Genomic DNA, 27,633 nt, shown 5'->3' with positions numbered 1-27,633 from the left:
CACTGTGTTTCAGTTTTGATTGAATTTAGCCTTGCTTTCCTGTTTTATTTGTTAATGTGGAGCCAAAGTTATTTGAATATCATATCAGATAAATCGCTAAAGTCGGTAATAGACTCTTACCCTTGGAGAAAAAGACACCACAGCTTTCAGACTTCACCCAAGCTCTTAAAATTATCGATTGGCCAGTGTGCTCGAGCTCAGCAATATTCGTTAATAAAACAGACAGAAATATAGTCCTTATTGTTTGGAATAATGGATATATCTGAGTTGGAACCACCCCAACAAACCCTGCGCCCCCTGTTTTGAAAGAGCAGAGGGGAGGGGGACACTTGAGACCGGCAATAACAAACAGCCACATTTAAGGTCAAAATTATCATTAGATTACAATTGATCAGGGGAACAACTGGCAAATGCTGATTACTTTAAAATTGAATCTGAAGCTTGATTGATTGCTGCCTGTAATATAATTCCTGAAGAGGGAGTTTTGATCGACAGCCATTTTAATTATTACTGCCACTGTGGCTAAATGAACATGCTTTGAGATGGCAAGTCTTAAAGTGTAAGGAAAAGCGAACAGGCAGTGCATTGATTTAACTTACTTTGTGCACTTTTTCCCACATCTTTCTGACTGTGAATAAGCAAATATCAATGTAAATCAGATAGTTTTAGCTCTTTGTACCTCGCTCAATCTTTTGCATTGTAGTGTGTTTTAGTCATGTAAGGACAGGGTGGCACGCTAATGCACTGTACTTAGCACGTATAAAAGCGTACATGCTGCTGCCTGCTTATGCAAGATGTGTTTGCGCAAAATCTGCAAAACCTAGATCATTTATAGGCCACGATCTCACCTCTGGGAGGTGCAAAAATCATGCTGAAAGACACAGTGCTTGTTGTATCCTGTCTGAGAAGTTGCGATAAGCTACCTGCATGGTTGCGTTTCTATGTGTATGTATGCATGTATAAGAAATGCATTTTATGTGGGTGAGTTGAGGTTTGTAACTGAGGAATTAAGTCACCCTGAATCATTTCTGGCAAAAGCACAAAAACACAGGCACGTACACGTCACAGACAAACAGCTCTGACCAGGGGGCAGGTGGAGATGTGCAGCTGTGTGTTTTCTCAAAATGTCAAGCCCCTGCAGTGAGCTCATGTTGGCAGCCTTGCCCTGGCGGGGAACCTGCGTGTCTTTGGACCATAATGTTAGCTAGAGGAGACCGGACAGCTGGCATCCAGGTGTGAACTGTTCATCTCATCTACATCTGGGGATGAGAGCACCTGTGGGGATGTATCTGACTTTTATGTCCTTAACTTTTCTCAAGCTAAAAAATCTACTTAATATTATATTAATATTGTAGAATAATACAATTAATATTCATTTAATATTAATTAGTAAAATATTATAGAATGTATGTGTAAAAATGTGTGCTTAAATTATATAAAATTATTTAAATTATATTAAAAATATAATTCATGATATAATATAAACTATATAACTCAAATATAATATATAAGTAAAATATAACAGTTAAAAAATGTGCGTATATAAATGTATATGTAATTATTTTTTTAATTGTCATGATATATATATATATATATATATATATATATATATATATATATATACAGTATATATTATATTCGTATTTATACATATTCATATTTATTTATATTTATAAAATGTAATACTTCTATTATTAAATGTTTTCTACATTGAATGAGTATTATATTTACAAAAAAATCATTTATACATTTTATAATATTATTATATTATAAAAATATTTAAAATGTTATATTACTGGTCTTTTTGAAATAACTCTCTTCCAAGAAGCTACAGTTTTTCTGCTCTGATGTGCCTGTGTGTCTTAAATACTCCCATAAAGCAGTTAATCGCACAACTGATAAACGCCTGCGCTCACAATCTGTTATTCGAGAGGAACATCACATGCAAACAAACATACGATTGGCTAGTTCTCTACTGTTTACTCCAGGTTTATTGCACTACAGCTTTTTTCTTCGTTATTGTGATGACTGGCCCATATTTAACACAGCCTTCAGGTTTGAAAAACTTGTCAGTGCTCTCTGGGCATAATTCAGAAACATGTGTAAGTGTCAGGTGAAGGGAGAGATTGCTTTGGTGAGGCTGATGAGACAGTGGCCCAGAGGCATGCTGATCCATCTCTGGCATCCACCATACCTTCACTTCCTCATTTTCTTACTCCCTCCGGTAATTTGCAGCTCTCCGGGTCTGTGAGCACAAGGTTTCATCAAAGAGCTCAATTCTAAAACGTCCATGTAAGGTTAAAGACATCCTGATCAGGTGTAAATCAAATACCCACTGAAGCATTTAATGAGCCTGGTCAGGTTGGATATTCAATCAGCGCACAGCGCTAAACGACTAGAGTTGACTGATCCAGACTAATTGTTTGGTGCAGTTCAAAGAGCTCTACTAATTGTTTTGGCTTACACAGCGGGGACTACAAATAAACTTTTTGGGGCTTGCTAGGACTCAACCTCCCCCACTAGGTCAAAAAGCCATTACGTTACACTGCCCTGGTGCTAATGCCGACACAATGGTTCCGTGGGATGCAGGCTTGAATGAATGTGTGCTTAAGTAATGGAACGGATTGGATTGGCCAGTAACTATTCTACTTTATCACCTGCTGAGAACTCAACAATGCACCACAAATAAGAGCTTATCTGCGGCTGCCCTTCCACCTCATTCAGCACGTCAGTCAGATATTTTCAAGCTTATCCCTCAGTAGACACGGCCTGTGTGATCGTGTGAAAAGACAGCAAGCTTTTACCTGATACCTGACTTGTGAGTTTTGTGGGGCCTAACACCCAGTGTTTGGTCAACTAATGGAGTGGACTTAAAGTGTCAGTCATGCTGCAGGGTTTGTAGCAGTGTGAGTAGGGATGGGAATCAAAAGGAATTTTATGATTCTTGTTCAGATTCAGATTCAAATAATGATTCCTGTTCATTAATGATTTTATTGCCATTTGTTAGAACAATTGAGGGGGAACAGTTGAAAAAATGTAATTCAATGCTTACTGCAGTGTTCTGTCATCAAATGATCATTTCAGATTTCAATAAATCTGAAGTAAGTTTAATACCTTTTGTCAAAATGTGCATTTACACAGACTTTTTATTGGTTTCTCATGTTCAGTGTTTTTTTACTAAATTAATAAAATACCAATGATTATCATGTATCATATTCATTATCATATGAACCATCATTTAGTAACAGTAAAAGATTCAGGTTAAGTATGTAACTGCTGACTGATTCATACTGAAAGTATTTTGATTCACTGAAAAACTCTGGCTCATTCGCTTGGGAATAAGACTTCTTTGGTCCCATTGTATGTTTTTCTTATGATTCTTATTAGCTGGTTCTTTTTAGAGAGTCCTTAAGGAACTAGACTTCATGAATTATTCTGTATGTTTTTGATTTTTTTAATAAAAAGAACCAACTAAGAAGATTCATTCATTCAGGTCCTGTTGTGTGCTTTGATTCCTATGAGCTGATACTTGTTAGAGAATCGTTCACGAATTGGACTAGGCCTATATAAACCGTTCTGTATGTTTTTGATTCACAGCTTATAAGAATGATTCTTTTGGGATTTGGTCTACAGTGTATTTCTACAGTATTTTTTGTGGTCAGAGGTGGGTCAGTGCCCCCCTTCTCCTCCTTGAGACTTCAAAACAAACAGATGTGTTTTATTAATGCATTAGAGTGACCGTAATCCCTGAAGGTATCTGCACAAAAAAGGCAATAAAAATACATGCCAGCTTCTAGTGGTTTACCAAAAGATAGCACAATCATGCATTGTTCTACCATGCGGTCATGCTTTACATATTGCCACCACGCTCAATTGTTTGTTTTCCATTTGCTGCGTGGTTTTACACACTTAGTGTAATAGCTGACTGGCACATGAAATTGTGTGTCATAAAAGGGATGCCACCTGCTTGCTTTGAATCATAGTGCTGAGAAATGAGTACGAAGGACAGAATTTGCTGCATGCTCATGCTCTTATCACGTTAGTTGTGTTTTTCTGGCAGAAAGAGGGCATTTTGTGAGTAAAATCCTTGATCTTTGCTCGGAACGTGTAGCGTAGGCTGCATGTTTTTGCAAAAGCCCACATCAACATAAGGATTTCATCATATCTGCCTCTTAGTGTCAACTACAGGAAAGACGGCTCATGCCGACTTTTGATAAGAGGCCATTTAACCGTGCGTTAATGCCTTCCAAGACTCTATGCCTGTTGAAACAATAGATTATCATCAAATAGCCTCTTCCTATTGTTCTAACAGCATTAGCATACTAAATGTGTCAAGATGGGCTTAACACATGTTCATTCTCAGCTTTTTATGAGTTTGAGGGCATTTCTTTGGAGCAAAGTTCTTCGCAGAATGTCATGCGTGGAAATAAATTTGCTGAAATTAGGAACAGAGAATCTGCAAAACTCTTTTAACAGCTCCCAAAATAAAACTCTTGTGTCTGATCTGTCCAGTGAGAGGCACGTTTTGCTCCCTCTGACATGTGAAAAAGCGTAAGATCATCACAGAAAAGCAGGCTCTGCCAAGCCTTTACAGTCAAGATTGGAATTGATTATTCTGGCCAACTGCAAACCAGGCATTTGAATGCTCTGCCTCTTTTTTTCCATAAAGGGCTGGATTTGATCTTTTAAAGGGTCTCAGCGCTTCATGGTTTTAAAGCCGTGCTCTTTACCCTTTTATCAGATCCACGCTCCTTGCATAAGTGTGGAGGTTTTTATTCCAGCATGCTGTGGCAGAGAGCGATGTTTTGACCGTGCTCATCTTGTCTGCTGTAATGAATGGGCGTTTCCGCTAATGCTTTGAATAGATCCATGCTGCACGAGTAAATAATGACAGACCTCCCGGCCTCCAGAATGGACTCCACACTAAATTATCCCCCGTTTGCTTATGTCTGTTTATCTAATTGAATGGATGAGCATGGTTCATAAGTACTTCCATAGTGTATGTCAATAGAATGATAGCTCTCTCTCGCTTATGTTTAGCTTGTTGCTATTTTTGCTAGTGTAAATTGTTTAGTGTCGGCCCAATCTGTGCTGCATGGCTCATTAACTGCAAAGGAACGATGAAAAATAATCAAGTATGATGTCCTGTTGTTTTAAAAAATCTCTTTGATTAATTGTATTTTAATCATGATTTCAGTTTGATTAATGACTTATGCCGAAATATATTTTGTCTCACTAGTTTGGTCCAGGCGTATTAATCATGGTGCTCTTTAAGCGAATTGTATTGTAACATGCAGCAACAAATTCAAGACAAGTTCACTAGTAGATGAGCAGGGATTTAACCATGAGCAGTTGAATAAACTGATAATTTTTTAGCAAACATACAAGAGGTTGTACTGTGCCATGTATTGTTTCCCAGTTGGAAACCTGAGTGAGGAACAAAGTCCCCTGCTGACAGATCACTTGTTGAGAGGTAAAAAGAAGCGAAAATTGAGTAACAAGATAATACCAAAAAGAAGAATGTGAGGCAAAGCAACATGAGAATAAAACTGAAAACAAGAAAAAGACTTGAATAGGAGTCTACAGGATCTTCAATTAGTATGATAACAACAGGCAAATTCTCAGACAACAGCTGTTAAAAACCAATGTGCAACTTTGACAGTGTACAATAAACTAAACTGCCTGATACTGACAGAAATTATATAGAGATATTTAGATTTTCTGCCGTATATAATGAGACATGAAAAAAACACAGACATTTTCGCCAACGGTGTCACGAGTCCAGGCTGCAGTTCTTCCTTTCTCCACTAGAGGTCACCATCTCCTGTCCTCCCGGACTCCACTCCCCTAACTACAAACACCTGCCGCATATCATTCACCTGACACTCATTATCACACCCTCAGCTGTTCCCCATTGCCACAGACTATTTTGGCTGTGTCCAAATTCAGGGTCTGCATCCTTCGGAGTACTCATTTGAAGGATGTTACGTCACAGCGCCGCGACGAAGGCTGTCCAAATTCGTAGGATCCTTCAAATGCGGCCCACAAATGCGTCCTCCTTTTCCCCGAATTGGAAGGATGGGTGTAGTGGATCCTTTCCCGTCCTACCTATCCCATAATTCTTTTCGGCAGAGCGTAATGGCGGACGAAGCGAGCGGTAGCGGAGTGGGAGAGGAGTTTCTCTGACAAAACAAGCTAAAGTTTATGCTTCGGCTCAATGAATTTGTAGGAGAAATTAGTAGAATACTTAAAAACAAATAAAAATAGGCTATAATGGCTTACCTGGATGTGACTGTCTTGTTGTTATTTCATTTTGATTGTTATTATTAATAAATAAAAAATCAAAATACAAAATAAGAAATATTGTAGAATACTGTAAAATTTAAATTTAAATATTTAATAAAACAATAAAAGATTTTATTTATAGTACAACTGTAAAATTACAATACTGATATTTACAGCTTAATTTCTTAATTTTTAAATGTTAACCCATCAAGTTTTTATTTTAATAAATATACACTGTGCCGGTATCAGAGTGAAACGGAGCACTGTGTTCATTTACACGCATGCCGCTCAAGACAAGCTAAATGAACAAATTCTTCTGAAATTCTGAAACTTCATATCATGAGCTGCATGCATGTAAATGAGAACAGTTTGAAACTGGCAGTGTATATGTTTATATAATTAAATATCTGCTTTCACAATTTGATTATTGCATTAGGCCATATCACAATATCAATGTAATTTTCATGTATTGTGCCAGCCCTACAACAGGCTCTTCAAGTGTTCTTCACAGACGTCCACAGGTATTAACACACCAGCAGCCAGGCACCAGGACTGCATGGTGACTGCCAGCCTCTAATCCCACATTATTGTCAGCTTCTCTAATTTTCCCCAGACTACTGACCTCCACGACCTAGTAATCCAAGAAAGGCACATAAACTTAAGAATCGGGTTGCTTTGCGACGTGCCGTTTAAATGCACAGGTGGGGCACACCGCAATCTTACACACATGCATATAAACATATACAACATTAGTGAAAACTTTGTGAGGTCAAAGGTCACATTATTTTCGTCAAGAAGCAGCTGAAGGATGGCAGCGTGGAGCAATGATGTTCCAGAAATCTTCACGTACGCTGTAAGTGGTCACGACTGTACTGGGGCCAGAGGGTTAACAGAAAGTCTGTGAAGGTGACATTTGGTTGTACAGATCTCCTTTCACTCATATCAAGCCTTTTGGAGGTGACGCCAAAGGCCACAAAGCTATAAAGCACCAAAGGTGGGGCACAGTAACTCTATCACTTCAGCATTGTGCTGCACACAATGAGAGCTGCTTAATGTGTCAAAGAGGAGCTACGCACTGGCCCTGCCATTCTTGCGGGATGTTTTTGTGGGATATTTTTCTGCATTCTTTGAAATTATACTTAAAATACTCAACTATGAAGTAATATTCCGGGTTCAATACAGGTTAACCTCAATTGACAGCACTTGTGGCATAATGTTTTACAAAAAAAGAAATCCAATTTGTTCCTGCTTTTCTTTAAAGCTTACAGTGAAAATTGAATGGGGCCTAAGCATAAATGTTAAAATACTCACCATTTCAAAAGTATAGCCACGAGATGCAAACAATATGCATTTAACAAGATTTTAACACGATGTGATAAAATCACTTGCTAACGCAATGTTGATTTAAACAGCTTTACAGGTTGAATAATATTCAAAATTGAATCGAATTCATGCATGTACAAGTCCTTTCATAATTTTAGTTAGTTTTTTTATTTACTATTTACTCTTGCTGTATGTTACTGTAATCTCTATATGTTTTTAAAAGAAAGCTTGGAGCAAATTGAAATTATTTTTTGTTCTAATCTGTATAGAGTGCTGCAGGAATGAGTCCTAAAACCCTAAAATGAGCACTTTTGCACTTCTGGTTCCACTGTCCTAAATTCAGTGTTTTTTGATGGGGTTTTTGGGGTTAAATGTATGATATAAAGTCTATGGTTGAAACAAGCTTAAAGGCGTCATGAACTGAGAAACCAAAATTCCCATGATCTTTTGAAATATAAGAGGTCATTGTGCTATAAAAACATTCTGTAAGTTTAAGAACTCAAAACTTTCGTATAGCCTAAAACAGCTTATATTGAAGCCAATCTGCCAAAACGACAGCTTTAGAAATGTTCTACTCTATGATGTATTAGAGTGGCTAAACTCCACCTCCACAGAAGAAGATCAGCAACTGCTTCTACATCACTGCCTGTTTAGCCCTGCCCACCGATTCGCACATGTAGTGTTTGAATAACAAGAGAGGCAAACACAGGTCTACGCAGAAAACAAACAATAAAGTTGGCTCCATACACAAGACGCTGTTCAGTGCCAAGTTGTGGAAGAACAGTCTTTGCATTAACTTCCTTCTGATCCCAGTGTTATGAAAGAGTGGATGAACTTTAATGAAGTTCCAGACCGCGTCAGTAAGCACTTGGTCCTTTGTTCACTTCATTTTACTGTGAATTCGTTTACAAACAAGGCACAAATCGACACGCCATTTTCAGAAAGACTGAAACCAAAAGACGATGCTGTGCCAAATATATTAGATCCAACAGTAATGTCACACCACACAAGTGTGAGTAACTATTTTTATTACATGGTCACTATTGCTTTGTTATCTGTTATTACAGATCGTTTGAAATGAGTATTTATGCGTTTTGAACCTAAATCACTGCAGCGTCTATCTGTGAAGGATGTAGGCTCTCAAACATGTATACACCTCTGTTAGCCAATCATAGCAGCGAGCGTTTACTTCAGAGTCTACAGTCCACCACACCTATTCAAACAGAGCCTTCCAATAAGGGGGTTTAAAAGCAAGACGGATAATAACCTATTACTTTTAAATTTAAAAAATGTTTTAGTGTAAAAATTTTGATAATATTATAAGTGGACTTCAGTGAACAGTACAAAATAAAAAACAAAGGCAGGCAAGATATTTTCACGTTTTCTTCTTACATAAAATACAGCAATAATACCCACTTGTTAATTTTAGCGGCTGCTGACAAGTGGCTAAATGGGACTAAAGAGATTGTCGGGGACATTAAACACCATTGTACCAAATAGAAAAACTAATTTACTCAGTTGTCCACTTTTACAGTCTCATTGTGTTTAGAATTGTGCTCTTACAAACTATTCTAACTCAAACTTTGCAATTTTAGATTTTAAATAAAGATTAAAAGGGTTGTCGGAAGCTTAGCAGTGGTGATGTTGAAATGATCGTGGTGTATTTCATAAATAGCCTAACTTTTACTTCTGTCAGTTGTATTTCAACTTGTATTTCAGCTTCAAAATTCGTAAAAGTTGTTAATTTGTGAAGATTGTCTTGATAAACGAAGCATATGAGAATCACAGATCATTTTCTCCAAAAATCCAAAAGCCAATGGAAAAGTCCTACGGGCTGTTTGTTGATGGAACGAGGGTAATGCTGACTTCAGGGTTGGCCTACGAAAATATGTCATCCTCGCAGCACCCTATAAACATTATGCCACAAATGCTGTTGATTGAGTGTAACTTGTGTTGAACCCTGAATATTCCTTTTACTAAATGAAGCGGGAAATGACGAGAACGAAGATCCGACAACCCTGCTAGGCACTCGATGGTTGCAGGAGCCTCAGGATCAGAGAAACCGAAGCTTGTCAAAACACTGTCTAGGTTTTTCATTTTCTACCCTTGATCCTTGCAATACCATGAGCTAAGTAGTGGAATGTCTTCCTTTTCAAACACACAGCGAAACGTGATGTTTATTTGCTATGAAAATAACCCCACAAACATTTTTCTTTTCCTCTAAAACAGGCTCTTAGGGCTGTGCTCAGCTGCTGGTAGGTCAGGCTTCAGAGAGCCCCCCGAATCAATTCCAAACCACGGTGCTTTCTTACACAAGTCCTATTGAAATATGTGGCAGCTCGGCCGTTATGATGGATCGCGGTGGGCTTATATAACCCGGCAAAGCAAACGTGCCCTGCTGAAGACACATCAAAGGCAGGCTTGTAGACATTTGGATGATTTCCCTGGCTGCTTCATGCTACATGTGTCTCACTCTCTCTTGTTTTGTTGCTCCCTCAATAGGCAGATGTCCTCCTCTGCCTTCAGGGGTTGGGATAAACTGGCCTATAATCCTCCTCGTTTTCGCTGGCTTTTTCACCAGTATACCAATTCTGTGCCTCTGAGCCATCCCGCTCGGCCCTGTAATGAGAGCAGGGCCCAGCGCTCGTTCGGCCTGATTTATCGTCTACCTGTGTTATTCTCCTCATCTTCAAAGCAGCCCTTTGAGACATGCCCTCAAAATGAAGCTGCAACCGCAGTCATGCCACTGACTCATGCGTCTTACTCACATCGCCAGTGAAAGAGGGGTAGAAAGAGTGAGAACTTTTCTGCCACAGGATGGAGTGTCCTTTTTATGCCTGTCTGATTTTTCATGGGTGTCTTTTTAGTGTTTTTGTCAGGGCGCCTTCACCATACAGTGAAACAAAACACCATCTGAGAAGAGTTTGAGTGAGCACGGTGTTAATCATTAACCGCCTGTTCTCTGTACTCCAACATTTTAGTCATGGCCTGTGGTGCCAGGGTCTGGTTTCATTAATTATTAATTACTTCTTTACTTTCATACTAGGGTCTGTGACCCTTTGAGCTTGACCACTGTGTAGGCCTCAGGTGCTCCATTTATTTTCAGGTTACTCTGAGGTAACCTGAAACTCTAACTTGGATAAACTATGATAATTACAAGAATAGTTCACCTAAAATTTAAATTTGGTCATTGTTTACTCACCCTCATGTTATTCCAAATCTGTATGATGTTTTTTTGCTTCTGCAGAATTTTTGAAGAATGTTAGTAAACAAACAGTTTTGGTGGCCACTGTGGACACATTATCTTCTTTTGTGTTCCACAGAATAAAGAAAGTCATACAGGTTTGGAACTAAATGAAAGTAAGTGAGTGATAATAGAATGTTCATTTTGGGTGAACTGTCCTTTTAATTGTCTCTTTTAATCTTATTATTATTTACTCACTCATTCACATTTACTCACTTACTGATCTTTTCAATGTAATGAAAATAAATAAGGATTGTCAAGCTGTCTGTGTATCATGAATGTAGTCCCTGTTTTGTGCGCTATTTTCCAAGACCTCGTTTTATAAGGAACTGGAATTTAAAACATTACTTTTGAAAATCATATAAACATTCTTGAGAGCTCATGAGAGAAGTCCAATTCATAAATTAATATTTCTTTTGAGTCAGAATTTTAACGAATCGGTTGATACAGTCTAAATGATTTTTTTTCACAAATAATCTACTGGATTGATCTACACTACTGTTCAAAAGTTTCTTTTTAAAATAAATATGTTTATTCAGCATGGATGTATTTCGGTGTAAATAAATGCAACCTTGGTGAGCATAAGAGACTTCTTTCAAAAACATTCAAAAATCTTATGACTCCAAACTATCAAGGAGGAATGACTTCAAATGTGGTCCATCTCTCATGCAAAGCTTGGTACTTAAATGATAACTTTTTAATTGTGCAGCTTGACCCATTCACTTTCATTATATTGAAAGCAGACAAGATTGTCTTTAAAATTTCTCCTTTCTTCTTCCACAGAAGAACATAACACAAGTTTGAAATAATTTTAAAGTGAATAAATGATGACAGGTTTATCTTTAAAAGTTGAGCTATGCCTTTAGTCAAAATGTAAGTATAGTTTTTTAAAAGGGGCATATCAGGGGAAAAAAAAAGGCTTTTTATTTTTTATTTTGAAATAATAAATTGATAGATTATCTAATATTCACAACACAAAGCTCCTTCCCTCAGTGTCTATTTGGTTTCATCAACTTGGCCTGCCCTGATGAATGACTGTGCAAACTATGCAGGTACAAGCCAATCATAACAGAGATCATCGTACAATACAGCACATAAACAATGCAGTCTTAAAGGTACAGTCGCAAAAATAGATAGATTCTTAGTTTTTTATAAAAACCTAATTCTTAATGTTTTTCGGCATTATAAGTGTAATTCAGGTGGAAAGAATTAAATGCTACAGAAGTGTTATGAATATGGCCCCTTTAATATCTCCAGGACCTACAGCCTCTCTACAACTTCCAAAACTCCACAGGTTGTAGAGATCCCAGCCAAACAAAGCTGGCCTCAATTGGAGCTCTAACAGAGCAACAGCAAGCCCAACGTTCCTCACAGTTTCCCATGAATTCCTGCCATCTGTGAGCACAGCCGTCAGAACGCGGCAAGGATGATCCAAGCACCATGGGAAAAAACACGCAACTGCATTGGCCAGGTTGAAACAGTAGATGCTGAGCTTAGATGGAGATTTACTGCGTGGGGCCTAAGTCACTCTTTTGCACAAGCATCTAACCCACAAATTGCATTTGGCATGGTGGAGGCTAGTCCTCTGGAAAAATGGCAGTGCTGCAGAATTCATCCGCACCAATAGGCTATTGAGAGCTTCTGCTTGTTGCCAGGTAGAATACCACTTGTCTAACTTATCAATGTGTTTCTGTTTTTGTTACCAGAGCTTTGCAGGAGATTCCTTCAGCTGTGGCAAACATGAAAGAGGCTACCGGCTAGAGGTTACAAGCACCAATCCGCGTCGGGACTACTTCCATGGACGCTTCCAGAACGTTCTTCTCACTTCCATAGCCGTGGTACCCATCCAAAACCACACTGTGGTCAGCCTAGGTACAGCTGAGGGCCGCGTCATCCAGGTGAGATATTTATTGTATTTATTCACTATTAAAGCTAAACTTACATAATATCTGGATTAGCAAATCAGCATTTAAACTGAATTTTTGAGTTTAGTATGTGCCATAGTGCTAGAAGAAATGTGGCTGACCTCATTCTGGGAAAAGAAATGGTGAAGCATTTGCAGAATCTAAAATAAAATCAGAATATTTTTTGTCAAAGTCCTGTTGTTGCCAACACTATTTCCCTGTTTTATTGTGCATGTAAATAGACAGGATGTAAGTACGTGACTGGTGAAAACAGCTCCGAATGAAGGAAAATGCAGGTGCCAGTGGCAGGTTGGGAAATACGGTCTTTTCCTGTTTGCATTTGAGTCACCTTTGACCTCTGAGCAGCACTGTACCAGCTCTCCAATCTAAAAGCACACAAGTTGAAACTTTGCCTATCAATGTTTTCTCAACATGTTCATTGTGCAGGAGTGGCCTGACCCAAACATTGAATCTGTCCGACTTGAGCACCAAAAATGAGACTATTTGCTCACGGAAGTGTTAGATAGAGACTTGTGGTATTTTGTAAATACCACAGGAAAATGTTTGAGAAATGAGTGGCGAGAGAAAGGGTGACAGCTGCACGGAAGCGTGGCGGAGGAACCCAATAGTACGTTAATAGTAAGCACTGGGCTTCGATGACACGTCCTTGCATGGCATTTTCTTGGAACGGCTGCAGCTGTCGTTCCCTCTCCTTCTCTCTTCCTTTTTAAAATTTTTTCCTCTCAACTTTTCTCGCCTCTTTTGTCTGGATGTGGAGGGAGGCCTGGTAAGGGGTGAGTGCTAGTCCAGCTGTCCCATTCGAGAGAGAGTTTTTTCAAAGACAAAGAGAGTGGGTGAGTGTTTAAGAGGCCTTGACAATGAGAATGCAAAAAAAGATTGTGAGAAAGACTGATGAAGTTGAATAAAATATGGAATGCAAGTGAGTAGTGGGTAATTGTGTGAATGAAAGTTTCAAGAGCCCCACAAGCTTTTTAAAAGGTTGGGAAGAGGGGGGGTATAGGGCAGTAACAGTCCCAGTGGTCCTTATTCTGTATGAGGAAGTGCTCCCACTCTGCCACACTCTCGGTGAGAAAAACTCAACACCTTGCCTTGTGTTTGTGAGTAGGACTTCCCTTACATACACAATGAGCTGTAATTCACACGGTTATTAGGGCTTCGCGGTGTGTATTTTTCCCCAGAGTGCGTAACATTCCTTCTTCAATAGCAGGTCCATTTGTAGCCATTTTCTGCCATGCCCGGCTTAATTAAGCCTGGCTTAGCTTGGTCGCTTCTGGGACTCGAAATCCTTTTATGGCTTAACGCTATTGGAAACTTTCTGGGCCATGTGAAACTCGCCAAGTTTTAGCTGTGAGTTCTTGTTTTGGAATCATGAATGTAGCACATTGTATTTGTTCAGCACCAAAGCACAGAATAATTATATTTAATTTTTTTAAATAAATATAATTTACTATTTACATTATATTATTTTAGTATTTATATTTAATATATTATATAAATATTTTACAATTTATTAAAAATGTTACATTTAAAAAATAATATACTATTTAAATAAAAATAAATATTAAATTAAATGTTTATACATATATATATATATATATATATATATATATATATATATATATAGCAGGCTATGTTTTAAATATATTATATATTATATATATATATATTTTATATATTCATATATTTTATATATATTAATATATAAAAATACACCTAAATCAACTGCTTTTATTCATGAAATAAGACAGTATTGTGAACCCTGGCTACATGTATTGCTCCAGTGAAAGATAAAAATAGAAATAGCTCCTGAATATAACAACTGAACATTGACACTTTCTACAGTCCGATCTGATATGTTACTAATTTTAAGATTGGGCTTTTAAAACAGACCACAAAAGGAGTCACATTAGTGCACCGTATTGAGTGAGATGGAGATATGTCACGCACACCATCCTAAAATCAGTAAAACCACAGTAATGACATACTCTCTACAACCAGATGCCCCATGCTCAAAGCCCAGGGCTATTAATGATGTGATCCACTGATCGCTAATGGAGCACAAGCACTATTCAGAAGTAGGCTGTCTGGGAGGCCTGTAATTGCAATGTAACCATGATAAATGTTAGTCCAGGTGTGTGGATGGAGCCACTGTTCTGACACCTCCCAACATGCCAGATAGACAGAGGTCTTTACGTCTGCACTTGCCCTAGGGCCTAAGCTTTTGTCTGTTCCCACTCCTTGACATCAACCGCAGTCATCGCAGTTCAATCTGTCATCTTTTACCCTGAAAGGCAGAGACACTGGTTATTACACTATCCATGGCAAAGCAGAGGCTGTCCCCATACAAAGACTGCCTCTGGATTGCACCCTCCTTTGATGCTTCCTCTTTCCCAAGGAAAGTTCCAGACATGATCTGTAATTTAATGTTTTATAACCTGGAAGGAAAAAATAACGGGTTTGTACCAACTCCAGCTCATGCACAAAGTTTGTTTTTCAGGAATAAGATCTTGTATAATCTGAGGTTTTTGGAATTGGTATTTCACCCCAAAACTGTAAGAACATTTTTTATTTTTATTTTTTTTATAGTATTTTTTAATTTTATTTTATTTTATTAAAAAAAAATCCATTACTGTACTTTTTGTCATGAAAATGCAAAATATATTAATGGTCCTTAATAGGGGTGCTCCGATCAGGTTTTTTGAGGCCGATTGCCGATCACAGAAAGCAGTATCTGCCAATAACGATCACCGATACCGATACTTTTTAAAGCCGCCTTTTTATTATGTAGAATTATTTATAGTGATACTCCAATCAGGATTTTTAGACATTTATTCAGGTCCTGAATTTCATTTTTGAGAATGAATTCCCCTCTTAGGTGACTCTTGTGAGAGGGGATTTTTTTAATTTGAGGGGTGGAGGGGGCATTTTTTAGACATATATTTATCTCACCTAAATGTTTGATCATGCAGTGCATTTTTGTTTTTACAATTGTGCAATAGCTTACACACAGCACAAGCCTGATTTTGTGAGCTGTATATGAGGTGGTCTTTTATGCCAGGTTAACACATATGCCTACTCCGTTTGCAGTGTGTATGCAGTCTATGTGTGGTACATAAGCGGTGCAGAAGCAGCACTGACTGTGCTTTCACACAGGAGTCTGCAACTGATCTGTGGCTGTTTACCACAAACACAACATTTATCCATTATTTTGATTTCAAATCCAAACATTGTCACTGAAAATGCTTTTTCAGCATTGTGATTTTTTTTTTTACACAGTACTGTAATACAATCTTTCATAGACGTGTTTAAACACAATAAATATAAGCAAAGCAACACAATATTCAATGCTTTTTACTTTTGCATTTGCTTCTAGATTAATATATTAAGTTGCTCAAGTGGCAAAACTTTTAAACTACTTTTCTTGTACCATTTATTATAGCCTTATCTAAAAGAGCTCTTTCCCTTTAAACCTAGCCAAAAAGCCATATGTGTTGACTGTGAAACACAGTAGACTTTAATTATATGCATTTATGGTGTTATTACTACATTTTCGTGTCAATCTATTTTCATATTTACTGCAAACAATGTGCTGTTATTTTAATTCAGCGTGTGCAGTGGAAACGATCTCTGCACTGCTGCAGAACTGGAACGCATTGCCGGACCGCAGCCGTGTGTAGTGTGAACGCTCTAAAATCCGTTATGATGAGCGCGGAAAAAATACGCACCACATACACACTGCAAACGGATGTGAACCTGGCGTTATGTGTGTGTGTGTGCGCGCACTGCGAGTCGGAGAGCGCGCGAGTGCTGAATGGTTTAAACACAGGCATAAACTATAGTATGGTGGCTGAGAGAGCTCAACGTGCTGCAAATAGAAAAACACCTGCAAATTAAGAAAACAACTTCGTCAACTTGACAATACACACGCTGCAAATGCACACAACACAACCAAATAAAGAAACGCCCTGCAAATACTCATAACACAACCAAACAAAGAAACGCACTGCAAATACAATACTTTATTTGGTTGTGTTGTGAGCATTTGCAGTGTGTTTCTTTATTTGTTTGTGTTGTGAGCATTTGCACCACCTGTTGTCAAATTGATGAAGATGTTTTCTTGATTTGCTGGAGCTTTTTCTATTTGCATGTGTTTTCTGAAGTTGCAGCGTGTTGAGCTCTCTCGGCCACCGTACTATAGTGACGACACGACCCTGCCTCAATTGTGTAAGTGACAGTTCCTGTCAACTGTGTAGCCTGTCAATCGCTTATAGTGCAGACGCGATTTGATTTGAAGCCCTTTACATATTTTGAGAGAGAAAGAGAGAGCGCGCGCAGTGTTTGTGAAATTGCATCTCACATAAGGTTTTCAAATTACTTCATAAGTTATTTAATGAAGAAATATGAATTGTACCTCACCTTCAGCATTATAATTATTTCACCCACGCTGGACAAAGACTGAGACGGTGCACTGCATGTTGTGCCAAATCTCTCACAGCAGGCACGTCATCAGCTTGAGATTGTTTTTTTGAGATCGGCCTTTATAGAGACCACCCCCAAGCGAAGTCCAACCATCCCCAAGCGATTATCGGCCGATATCATTGGTAACCGATCAATCGGAGCACCCCTAGTCCTTAAATAGGACTCCTTTATATGAAAAAAAGAGAACTTTTAAGAAAAATTAGACCAATGCCAAGTGACCTGCTGTTGACCTGATCCAAATTGTGTCCTCGATTAGATTTAAATCATTCAATAGCTGCATTTAATCATCAATGAGGAATGCAGACTTATTCCAGTAAACGATAAACATGCTGTTGAGGTCTTTTTGTAACATTCACATTCTCTATTAAGGTTGCGCATTTACCGTTTAGGCTTTTGATGTGAAAGGCCACCCATTTTTGCTGGCATCCTCCACAGGTGGTGGTTTCCCGCTTTGGCAAGACAGAGCCGCATGTGGATTTCCACTTGGACGCTCTCCCTGTGTCCTCTGAGATGGCCCTGCTGTCTCCACAGCGCCACGATGGCTCCTTATTGTTGGTAACAGGAAACAAGGTGAACGACACAACCATTCTTAAAAATGCCTTTGGGAAATGGGTCAAACATTTTCAGGAAAATCACTTGTGAATAAATAGACACACTGGTGATTTAAGACTAACTGATATAGTAAACAGGGTATGACTGCAATAGAGAAACAAAGAGATATTAGTAAGTAAGTCACCTCCTCTGAAAAATGTTGTCAACAAGTTGCTTTGCATAAAATCATCAGCTAAATGTAATTTAAAATCTAATATCATGTTCCTCAGGTCTCTAAGGTTCCTCTGAGAGGCCCTGGATGTGAACAGCTGTGGACTTGTAGCTCCTGTCTTCTGGCTCCAGCCTTCATGGGCTGCGGATGGTGCAAGACCAGTGATCGCTGCACGAGGGCTCCTTGGTGCTCCCCCTCCCATTGGATCCAGGACTCTTGCCCCCTCCTTATCACCACGGTAACCACCCCGGCCCATCACAAACAGCATTACCATGGTTTTAAAGCAGCTAATAGCACATAGCTAATAGAATAAGTGCTTTCTAAGTATAGAGAGCACATACGAAACTCTGACCTCCATTGATTTTGCCTGTTTTGCAGTATTTTCAGGGATAAGCATGGATTTCAAGGTCCTCTTGGCTTCTTTTAAAGACGTAAATTGATTCTAAACATCAGAAAGGATTCGTTTGCCCCTCTGTGCCTTCTCTAAATCCGTGCATTGCTGCAGAACAGCCAGAACTATATTTGTATTTGTGTAAGATCTCTTTGCTTATGATAAGTGGTGCTCTGAACACTTAATTATTAACTCCGAGCCAAAATGAGTCCTTGTACTCCATGTGTTCAAAACAACGCCATCTGCTTATCAATAAAGAACTAACATCTTAGAAAATACATTATACACACTTACTATGAATAAATGAATAATAAAATGTATTTATTTAATTTTATTACTTATTTAATTTATTTTATTTCATTTCAATTTATTTACTTATTTTTCAATTTTTTATTAAATTTTTTTCACATTTTTATCTAACCTATTGTTAGATTTATTCACCATTGGTAGCGCGATTTATTGTAATGCTTTTTTCCTCAGTTGGTCAGAACAGAAGTGACAGACTTGACAGTTACTTCAGATGACAATATCCGGTGCAAATTCTTATTTGGGTCATATATTCCATTTCCTAGATGTAGTTTAGAATCTGTGGTTTTCTAAGTACAGTATCCACACCAGTACGGCGACTGACAGCCACACATCAAAACATTAGATTCATCCGCGCTGAGGAGCGGTGCCGGTGCACAACCCACGCAAAGAAAATAATTCCGCAAATAACAGAAATTGCAAGTTTCAGACAGAGATGGCGACAAAGAGGCAGCTTTAAGTAACTGAAATAAATAAATTTATATATGAATATATAAATAAATGTTTTTTATTTATTTATTTTATTATTATTTTTATTAAATTAACCTATAAATGGCTTACTTACAGTTTTCTGAGCATGGGATACGTGAAGAATTTTACCACAGAAAAAAATGACACACTTCACCTTTAAAGTACTCTGCTGGTGTCTCAACATAAAGGGCACTTTTAACCCCAAGAGACTAAAGCACAAAGGAAAACAGAAAGGTTGTTTTTTTCTCAGTTTTTGTCTCTGTCACCATTTACTGGAAGACCCCCTGCCTTCAGTGTCCATACACCCAAAACAAATTATTGTCAGTGGTTACCAACCTCTTGAGCGGAGAAAATGCATGGCATAAAGAAACGCAGCAGGAGATTTAGACACTGAAAGAAAAGTATTGTCACAGTTTGACCTCACAGCTTTTTCTTTATTTTTGTAGATTTCTCCTTCCTCTGCTCCACTTGGAGGCCACACCAACATGGCAATCTGTGGCAAAAACTTTGGTTTCAGTAAGAAAGATCGCTTTGATACCAAGCTGATTGACGTGGTGGTTGCTGGAACAAAGTGTAAATTGGAAAGGAAAGACAGCAGCAATAATCGGTAAGTTAACAAAGAAATAGATAAACCTATACTTGAATTTAAGCAAATCCTCTTGCACTCTGTGTAAATACAACTTCAGAAACACGCTAGGTCACATTCTCAACATAGTGCTTATGTTGCAACCCTGCAGAACATTAAATTGGTCGGCAAAAGTGCTCTATTGTGCATCTTGGTCTTCCATGTCAAACTTTCGTACCATTAAGACGCAAAACCCATGAGATTTTGTGCCCCCGGACATACCACCCTACAGCCCTCCTATTGTGAGAGGAATGGAGAAATTCCCTTGGAGAATAGCTCCTGTGTAGTTTCTGCCGAGTAGTACTGTTATCATTAAATTAGCGTAGACTAATAGCCTGCTTACTCCACTGGTTTACAACCACGTCTTGTTTGCTGTTTTTGGGGTGGGAGATGTTTATGTCTTTGTGTTGTATGTCAGGTTGGTCTGCGGACTAGATCGTGTGAACGCATCCAGCGCTGACTCTGTGGTCAGGGTGCGCAGTGGCAAAGAACAAGCCCAGAAAGACGGTTTCTCATTTGTGGTAAGAATCCTCACAAATCTCAGTATAAGTGTTTCAACACACATTCGAGTAATGTATTTTTGACTTTCTTCCAGTATTGCGGTTTTCATAATGCACAACGACCCAAAGATGTTATTCTATTCTATTTTCCCACTTATTTGGAGTTGGGTTAGAGTTGCACGGTGTCCTAATCAGCTCCAAGTGCATTTTCTATCCATACTGTAAGGGAAATGCTGCCATAAAGTCACAAAATATCAACCAATTAGCATGTTTTTGTAAGATGTACTGCAAAGATATGTAGACTTTAGAGCAGGATTTTAGAGCAACTCTGGTTGGGGCTACCTAGCATGATGCAAAAAAAAAGAAATCCATACAAATATGATGGGTGTGATTTCTGTCAAAGATTTTCAACGTGTGCTATAGTTTTATTTCACTAACACAAAGTTTTATCTGTCTAGAATCCAGTTATCACAGAGATCTTCCCAGAGTTTGGACCCAAGTCTGGCGGAACAGTGCTCACTATCACAGGCTCATTCCTGGATAGTGGAAATATGCAACTGTTTACCATAGGCAATGCTACCTGTGCACTGCAGAGGTTTGTATGTCTACAAATCTATTAAGAGTTTCTATTAAAGGGATAGTTCATCCAAAGATGAAAATTCTGTCATTAATTACTCACCCTCATGTCATTCCAAACCTATACGACCTTCATTCATCTTCAGAACACAAATTAAGATATTTTTGATGAAATCCAAGAGCTTTCTAACCCTGACAGCAACTCAACATTCACGTTCAAGGCTCAGTAGGGTAGTAAGGACATCATTAAATTAGTCCATATGACATCAGTGGTTCAACCTTCATTTTCTGAAGCTACGAAAATTACAAAAATAACGACTTTTAATGACAACAATAACAACAACAATTTCTTCTCTTCCGTGTCAGTCTTAGATGTGCGTTCACGAGAGAACCAATAAATTTGAATCACTGATGTCACATGGACCATTTTAACGATGTCCTTGCTACCTTTCTGGGCCTTGAACGTGTCAGTTGCATTGCTGTCTATGCAGGGTCAGAAAGCTCTCAGATTTAAAAAAAATCAAGTTTTAAAAATTTGTGGTCTGAAGATGAACAAAGGTCTTACGGTTTGGAACGACATGAGTAATTTATGAGAGAATTTAAAATTTTCCAAATGTCTTAATTGATTTAGAAACTCTTCAACATTTTTCTTTGTTTATATATATATATATATATATATATATATATATATATATATATATGTGTGTGTGTATATACAGTATCTCACAGAAGGCAAAATATTTTATTATATCTTTTCATGTGACAACACTGAAGAAATGACACTTCGCTACAATGTAAAGTAGTGAGTGTACAGCTTGTATAACAGTGTAAATTAGCTGTCCCCTCAAAATAACTCAACACATCATTAAATTAGTCCATATGACATCAGTGGTTCAACCTTCATTTTCTGAAGCTACGAAAATTACAAAAATAACGACTTTTAATGACAAAAATAACGACTTTTAATGTCTAAACCGCTGGCCACAAAAGTGAGTACACCCCTAAGTGAAAATGTCCAAGTTGGGCCCAATTAGCCATTTTCTCTCCCCGGTGTTATGTGACTCGTTAGTGTTACAAGATCTCAGGTGTGAATGGGGAGCAGGTGTGTTAAATTTTGTGTTTTCGCTCTCACATTCTCTCATACTGGTCACTGGAAGTTCAACATGGCACCTCATGGCAAAGAAAATAGAATTGTTGCTCTACATAAAGATGGCGTAGGCTATAAGAAGATTGCCAAGACCCTGAAATTGTGCTGCAGCACGGTGGCCAAGACCATACAGCGGTTTAACAGGAGAGGTTCCACTCAGAACAGGCCTCGCCATGGTCGACCAAAGAAGTTGAGTGCACATTCTCAGATTCATATCCAGAGGTTGTGTTTGGGAAATAGATGTATGAGTGCTGCCAGCATTGCTGCAGAGGTTTAAGGGGTGGGGGGTCAGCCTGTCAGTGCTCAGACCATATGCCGCACACTCCATCAAATTGCTCTGCATGGCTGTCGTCCCAGAAGGAAGCCTCTTCTAAAGATGATGCACAAGAAAGCCCACAAACAGTTTGCTGAAGACAAGTAGACTAAGGACATGGATTACTGGAACCATGTCCTGTGGTCTGATGAGACCAAGATAAACTTATTTGGTTCAGATGGTGTCAAGCGTGTGTGGCGGCAACCAGGTGAGGAGTACAAAGACAAGTGTGTTTTGCCTACAGTCAAGCATGGTGGTGGGAGTGTCATGGTATGGGGCTGCATGAGTGCTGCCGGCACTGGGGAGCTACAGTTCATTGAGGGAACCATGAATGTCAACATGTACTGTGGCATACTGAAGTAGAGCATGATCCGCAGTGCCATATTCCAACATGATAACGACCCCAAACACCTCCAAGACGACCACTGCCTTGCTAAAGAAGCTGAGGGTAAAGGTGATAGACTGGCCAAGCATGTCTCCAGACCTAAACCCTATTGAGCATCTGTGGGGCATCCTCAAACGGAAGGTGGAGGAGCGCAAGGTCTCTAACATCCACCAGCTCCGTGATGTCGTCCAATTTGGACATTTTCACTTAGGGGTGTACTCACTTTTGTGGCCAGCGGTTTAGACATTAATGGCTGTGTGTTGAGTTATTTTGAGGGGACAGCAAATTTACACTGTTATACAAACTGTACACTCACTACTTTACATTGTAGCAAAGTGTGATTTCTTCAGTGTTGTCACATGAAAAGATATAATAAAATATTTACAAAAATGTGAGGTTGTACTAACTTCTGTGAGATACTGTGTATATATATATATATATATATATTCTTTAATTAATTAAAGAATATATATATTAATTATATGTAATGTATTGAATTTTTGTCTATACAAGTTTATTCATCCATTTAAAAAACATTTAATTTCTAGTTTTAAATAAAATACATTTAATTTTTCTTTACAAATCTACTAAAAGTCAGAAAATGTTCAAGCATCATAGGCATTTTTCCAAAAATGGAAGTGAAAAAGAGAGATTTGTTCATGAGCCAATCACCACTGTCATACATACACGTATGTGTCTATTTAAACTATTTTCTGTATGTTTGATTTTCTGTGTGCGTTTCTGCAGTATTTCAGCAACAATGTTGACATGTCGGACACCACCTCAGCCATCACCGGGCCAACACAAGGTTCAGCTGCACATTGATGGAGTGATTCGTGAAGCTCCTGTCAGCTACACCTACAACGAGAACCCACACATCTCCAGCGTCCAGCCCAAGCATTCCTTTATCAGGTCAGCCCTACAGCCGACATTTAGCTACTTTTAATGTAGTTGAAGTTGGTGTTAAACTGGAAGAGTGAATCAATGTGCATTTAACAGCAAGTTCTTCTGTTTTGTGCATGTGTGTCAACAGCGGAGGAAGCACGGTGACAGTCAATGGTTTCTACCTCCACTCAGCCCTCCAACCTCAGATGGTTCTCACTGCCGCCACAGAGGGCAAAGTCTTCCAAGTAGTGAGTCTTGATGGCCCACACAGAGTGTTGAGACATTAAATACCTCCCCTACCATGTCACAGGCATGCTATTATCATTAACCCCACTGAACACAAAAGCAGATATGAGAAATAAAGGAAGCAGTGTTTCAGAATTGCAGTTGTGAAGAGGAAATGGAAAAATCACACACAATGTTCTCGATATGATTATAACTTTAACAAAAAAAAAGGATTAAAAAAACTTTAAAATTAGGTTTATTTAACTCCATTTGGAAACATAAAAAAATATTTTAAAATTAATTAATTTTATATATAATGAGTGCTATTGTTCATCTATCAGAGTTTCTTCATTTGAAAATCCAAATTTTTTCTAGTATATTTTATAGTCTAAATTATGTAAATATTTTATTAATTTGTTTTATTTATGCATCTAATTTTTCATCTAAGTTTCTTCATCTATTTAGCTACACTTTCATTTCTAGTTTTTAAATTGTAATGTATGTAATTTTTTGCCTATCCAAGTTTCTTCATCCATTTGGAAACACTTCCACACCTCATCTCCTGAGAGCTGTGGTTGACCTGATTTGCTCCTCTCTCAATGGGACCAGACAAATACTCATTTACACACAGTTTCCCCTTACCTGATTTCTGTGAGGGTGGAGTGTGGTCCTGCAGTGGTACAGTGCATGCGAACAATGCTATCTAATCTTAAGCATACAAGTCCCATCATAGTCCAAAACGAGGCTCGTACTTACTCACATCTTCATTTTGATTGTACCTCTTAATTTCCACACAACTCACAGTTTCCCTCCTAAAACATCAGGGTACTGAGGGTAAATATCTCACTGATTTGTCTGAAAGATCAAAGATTTTGTACTTAATACCAAGTAGGCCATTTTAATTAATGCACATTGAGTTTGTCAATGACTTTGAGCTCATTTGAAAGAGAAATATGTCTGCCTTTTGAGCAGAGACTGCTTGAAATGCAGGCTATCCTTTCAAATGATTTAAGATGGTCCCGCAGCTGTCAGCCTGTAAATTCTTCTTTATAAACAGTGGGGGTCAGGACAATATTCTTGTCCTAATTTGTGAAGCACAGGAGGTTTATTGTTTTTTCCCTCTCACTTTTATTGGGGAGCATTGTGGAAAGCATACTTCCTGTCTTCTGTCAGCTTTTTTCTCAATCACATAGACTACGGCTGTGTAACCCGAGTTGAGCTGTGATCTGTTACACTGAGGTTCGATCAACGATGGCAGAAACAGAATTGCGGTCAGTAGCTCAGGTTTCTTGCGGGCTGCATTCACCGTCTAGCTGCTGACAGGCCTGAAATGAAAGAAAAGCGGACACTGATTTCTCGAGGACACTGTGAATCCTTCCATCAGTTGCATTTCAGTTACTCCAATCAAGCTCTGCGGGCCAAATGAAGGAGCGTTAAGAACCAAGGCAAATTGTGGTGGCTCAGGAAAAATGGATGAAATCTCAAGAGCAATTGTGAATATCTACTTCTGAGATCTCTGCTAAATCTGGGGATCAGCCGATCTCGCCTTTCCCAACAACATGAAAAGCATTTTTACAGGCTGCAGCTTGTCGCTGGCGATTGGCACTGTCCAGGAGTGAACCTGAGAGGGGTTTTATTTGTTCAGGGGTATGACATCTTCTTGGCAAAGATTTCTAGATGTTTCTAACCAAGGGTCATGTTCAAGTTTTCCTTTGTCCTAGACTTGCCAATGGGAAGTGAGGGGTGTTAACAGGACTCTAACATGCTCCAGATACCACACTGGGGTTTCTAGCAAGAACAACACCTGTTTTGGGGATTCAAAGGGGGGTCATTTTCATGCCAGATCCCTCTTAATGCAAACCAAAGTCTGGTTTTCTCATCTTAGTATATTCTTACTGACACCTTACTCCATTTTGCCTCATAATATCCTGAAAGTTCCCCTTCCTTCCTTATCTTTACCCCCTTTAAAAGTTCACATCGAAAGAAACCATCAATGACGGTTATATCAAAGCTGAAATACCTATAAGAGAATTTCCCATCCAAATCCTGCAATAAAACATCACTTTAACTCCCATTGGGAATATCTATTCCCCAAACACCAATTTGAAGTGTTTTCGGTGTCTCCCATCATCCTTTGGCTGCTTTCTTTAGCAGCTGTTATCCAACCCCCCTTTAAGCCCTTTGAGATACTTGATCCATTCTAAACAATTAAACGTTGTGTTTGTTGAGGAGCACACCAAGCCAAACTGCTTTACAACTATTTGACTAGTCGCAGCGGATGAGTCCTCAGATCTCTAAATATGCAAAGAGTAGTAGTGCTAGTCAAATATACAAGATGTGTGTTCATTTGCATGGACTTTTTCATAGTTCGCTTAGGAGCTGTATTTTTGTTTCCCATCTGGAATATTGCGCAACACAGTGCATGAGTGAAGGGAAGATGTTGTCAGGGAAGATATTGCCTACAGTGAACAATGAGCAATCAGTTTTTGGTTAAAAAGTTATTTATCTCCATGCATTCTCTCTAAATTTGTTGCAGAGTCTGATCTTTATGCAAGCTCCCAGGTCATGGCCTTTATTGCCTTTTTGGCTATATGAAACATCAATCGCTTTTATGAGATTTAAAATATTTACTGTGACCTAAACTGTACTTGGGATTTAACTCACTTATGTGAAGTCAGAAAGACTTTGTTTTTTGAAGTTGTTTTTAGACTCTAGAGCATTGTTAACCTGCCAAGTATGCAGAGGGAGACCCAGGTTTGCTGGATAGAAGTCTTGGAGAAGAGCTACTCTGATGCCTTATTTTCATAAATAATGGCATCGAACTATTTGAATGTGTCTCTTGCTCTAGGGCTATGCTTTATGAAGTGAAACGTTCACTTGAGGACAGCTAATTAAACAGCGGTGACGTGCAAATGACAGGCATGCTGTAAAATGGGCAGTTGTGGTGGTGTTATAATGTGGAATGAAAATGGTGTGTGGCAAGACCTGGCAGGGCTGGAGCCACAGCTGGCATGTGAAGTCTTTGGGTTGTAACTCATGCATAATTGCACTTAGTCAGGTCTTCAGTCTCACAAAGGCTCCTTGTCCACTGGCCTTAAAGTTTGCGATGTGTGCTATGCAAGATGATGGGTCTCACATCTGGTTTGAAAAGGTTATATACACCGTTTAAAGGTTTGGGGTCTATATGATTAAATTTTTTTTTTAGAAATGAATACTTTTATTCAGCAAGTGCACATTAAAGTGATCAAAAGTGACAGTAAGTATGTTACAAACGATTTCTATTTCAAATAAATGCTATTGCTTTGAACTTTCCTTAAGAGCCCTAAACAAAAATGTGCTGTTTCAACAAAAATAATAAGCTAAAAAAATTATTTCAACATCTATAATAATAAGACATGCAAATCAGCATATTAGAATGATTTCTGAAGGATCATGTGAAGGATCTCTGAAGACTGGATTAATGATGCTGAAAATTTTGCGTTGCCAATACAAGAATAAATTACATTAGAAAATATATGAAAATAGAAAAGAGCTATTTGAAATTGTAAAAATATTTCACACTATTACTGTATTTTTGATCAAATAAATGCAGTGAACAAAAGACTTCTTTCAAAAACCTACAAAATTTTACCGACCCCATACTGTTGAACAGTAGTGAATGTGTAATGCATTATTTTTTTATTGCTTCACATTTCAAATGAAGGCTTTATGGTATTCAAAAGCTGTTATTTTCATAAATTCATTATGAAAACGTATGGAAATATCAGAAAGCCTCTGAACTTAAATATAC

At 38.4% G+C, this 27,633-nt stretch overlaps 1 protein-coding gene across 1 annotated transcript in view; it reads left to right on the top strand.

Annotated features, from left to right (window-relative positions):
- The window catches only part of met (MET proto-oncogene, receptor tyrosine kinase), a 52,624-nt gene that overhangs the window by 5,569 nt on the left and 19,422 nt on the right, over window positions 1-27,633 (top strand). The window contains exons 3-10 of the mRNA XM_079412084.1: window positions 12,559-12,750; window positions 17,692-17,826; window positions 18,078-18,257; window positions 19,634-19,794; window positions 20,231-20,333; window positions 20,771-20,907; window positions 23,481-23,645; window positions 23,767-23,866. Of these exons, the coding sequence (XP_079268210.1) occupies window positions 12,559-12,750; window positions 17,692-17,826; window positions 18,078-18,257; window positions 19,634-19,794; window positions 20,231-20,333; window positions 20,771-20,907; window positions 23,481-23,645; window positions 23,767-23,866 (1,173 nt within the window). The remainder of the gene's footprint in view (window positions 1-12,558; window positions 12,751-17,691; window positions 17,827-18,077; window positions 18,258-19,633; window positions 19,795-20,230; window positions 20,334-20,770; window positions 20,908-23,480; window positions 23,646-23,766; window positions 23,867-27,633) is intronic.

The sequence above is a fragment of the Barbus barbus genome, assembly GCF_936440315.1.
Source record: "Barbus barbus genome assembly, chromosome: 48".
In the NCBI taxonomy this organism is placed as follows: Eukaryota; Metazoa; Chordata; class Actinopteri; order Cypriniformes; family Cyprinidae; genus Barbus; species Barbus barbus.
Note: the sequence above shows the minus strand (reverse complement) of the source record. Positions and strands in the feature narration are given on the sequence as shown.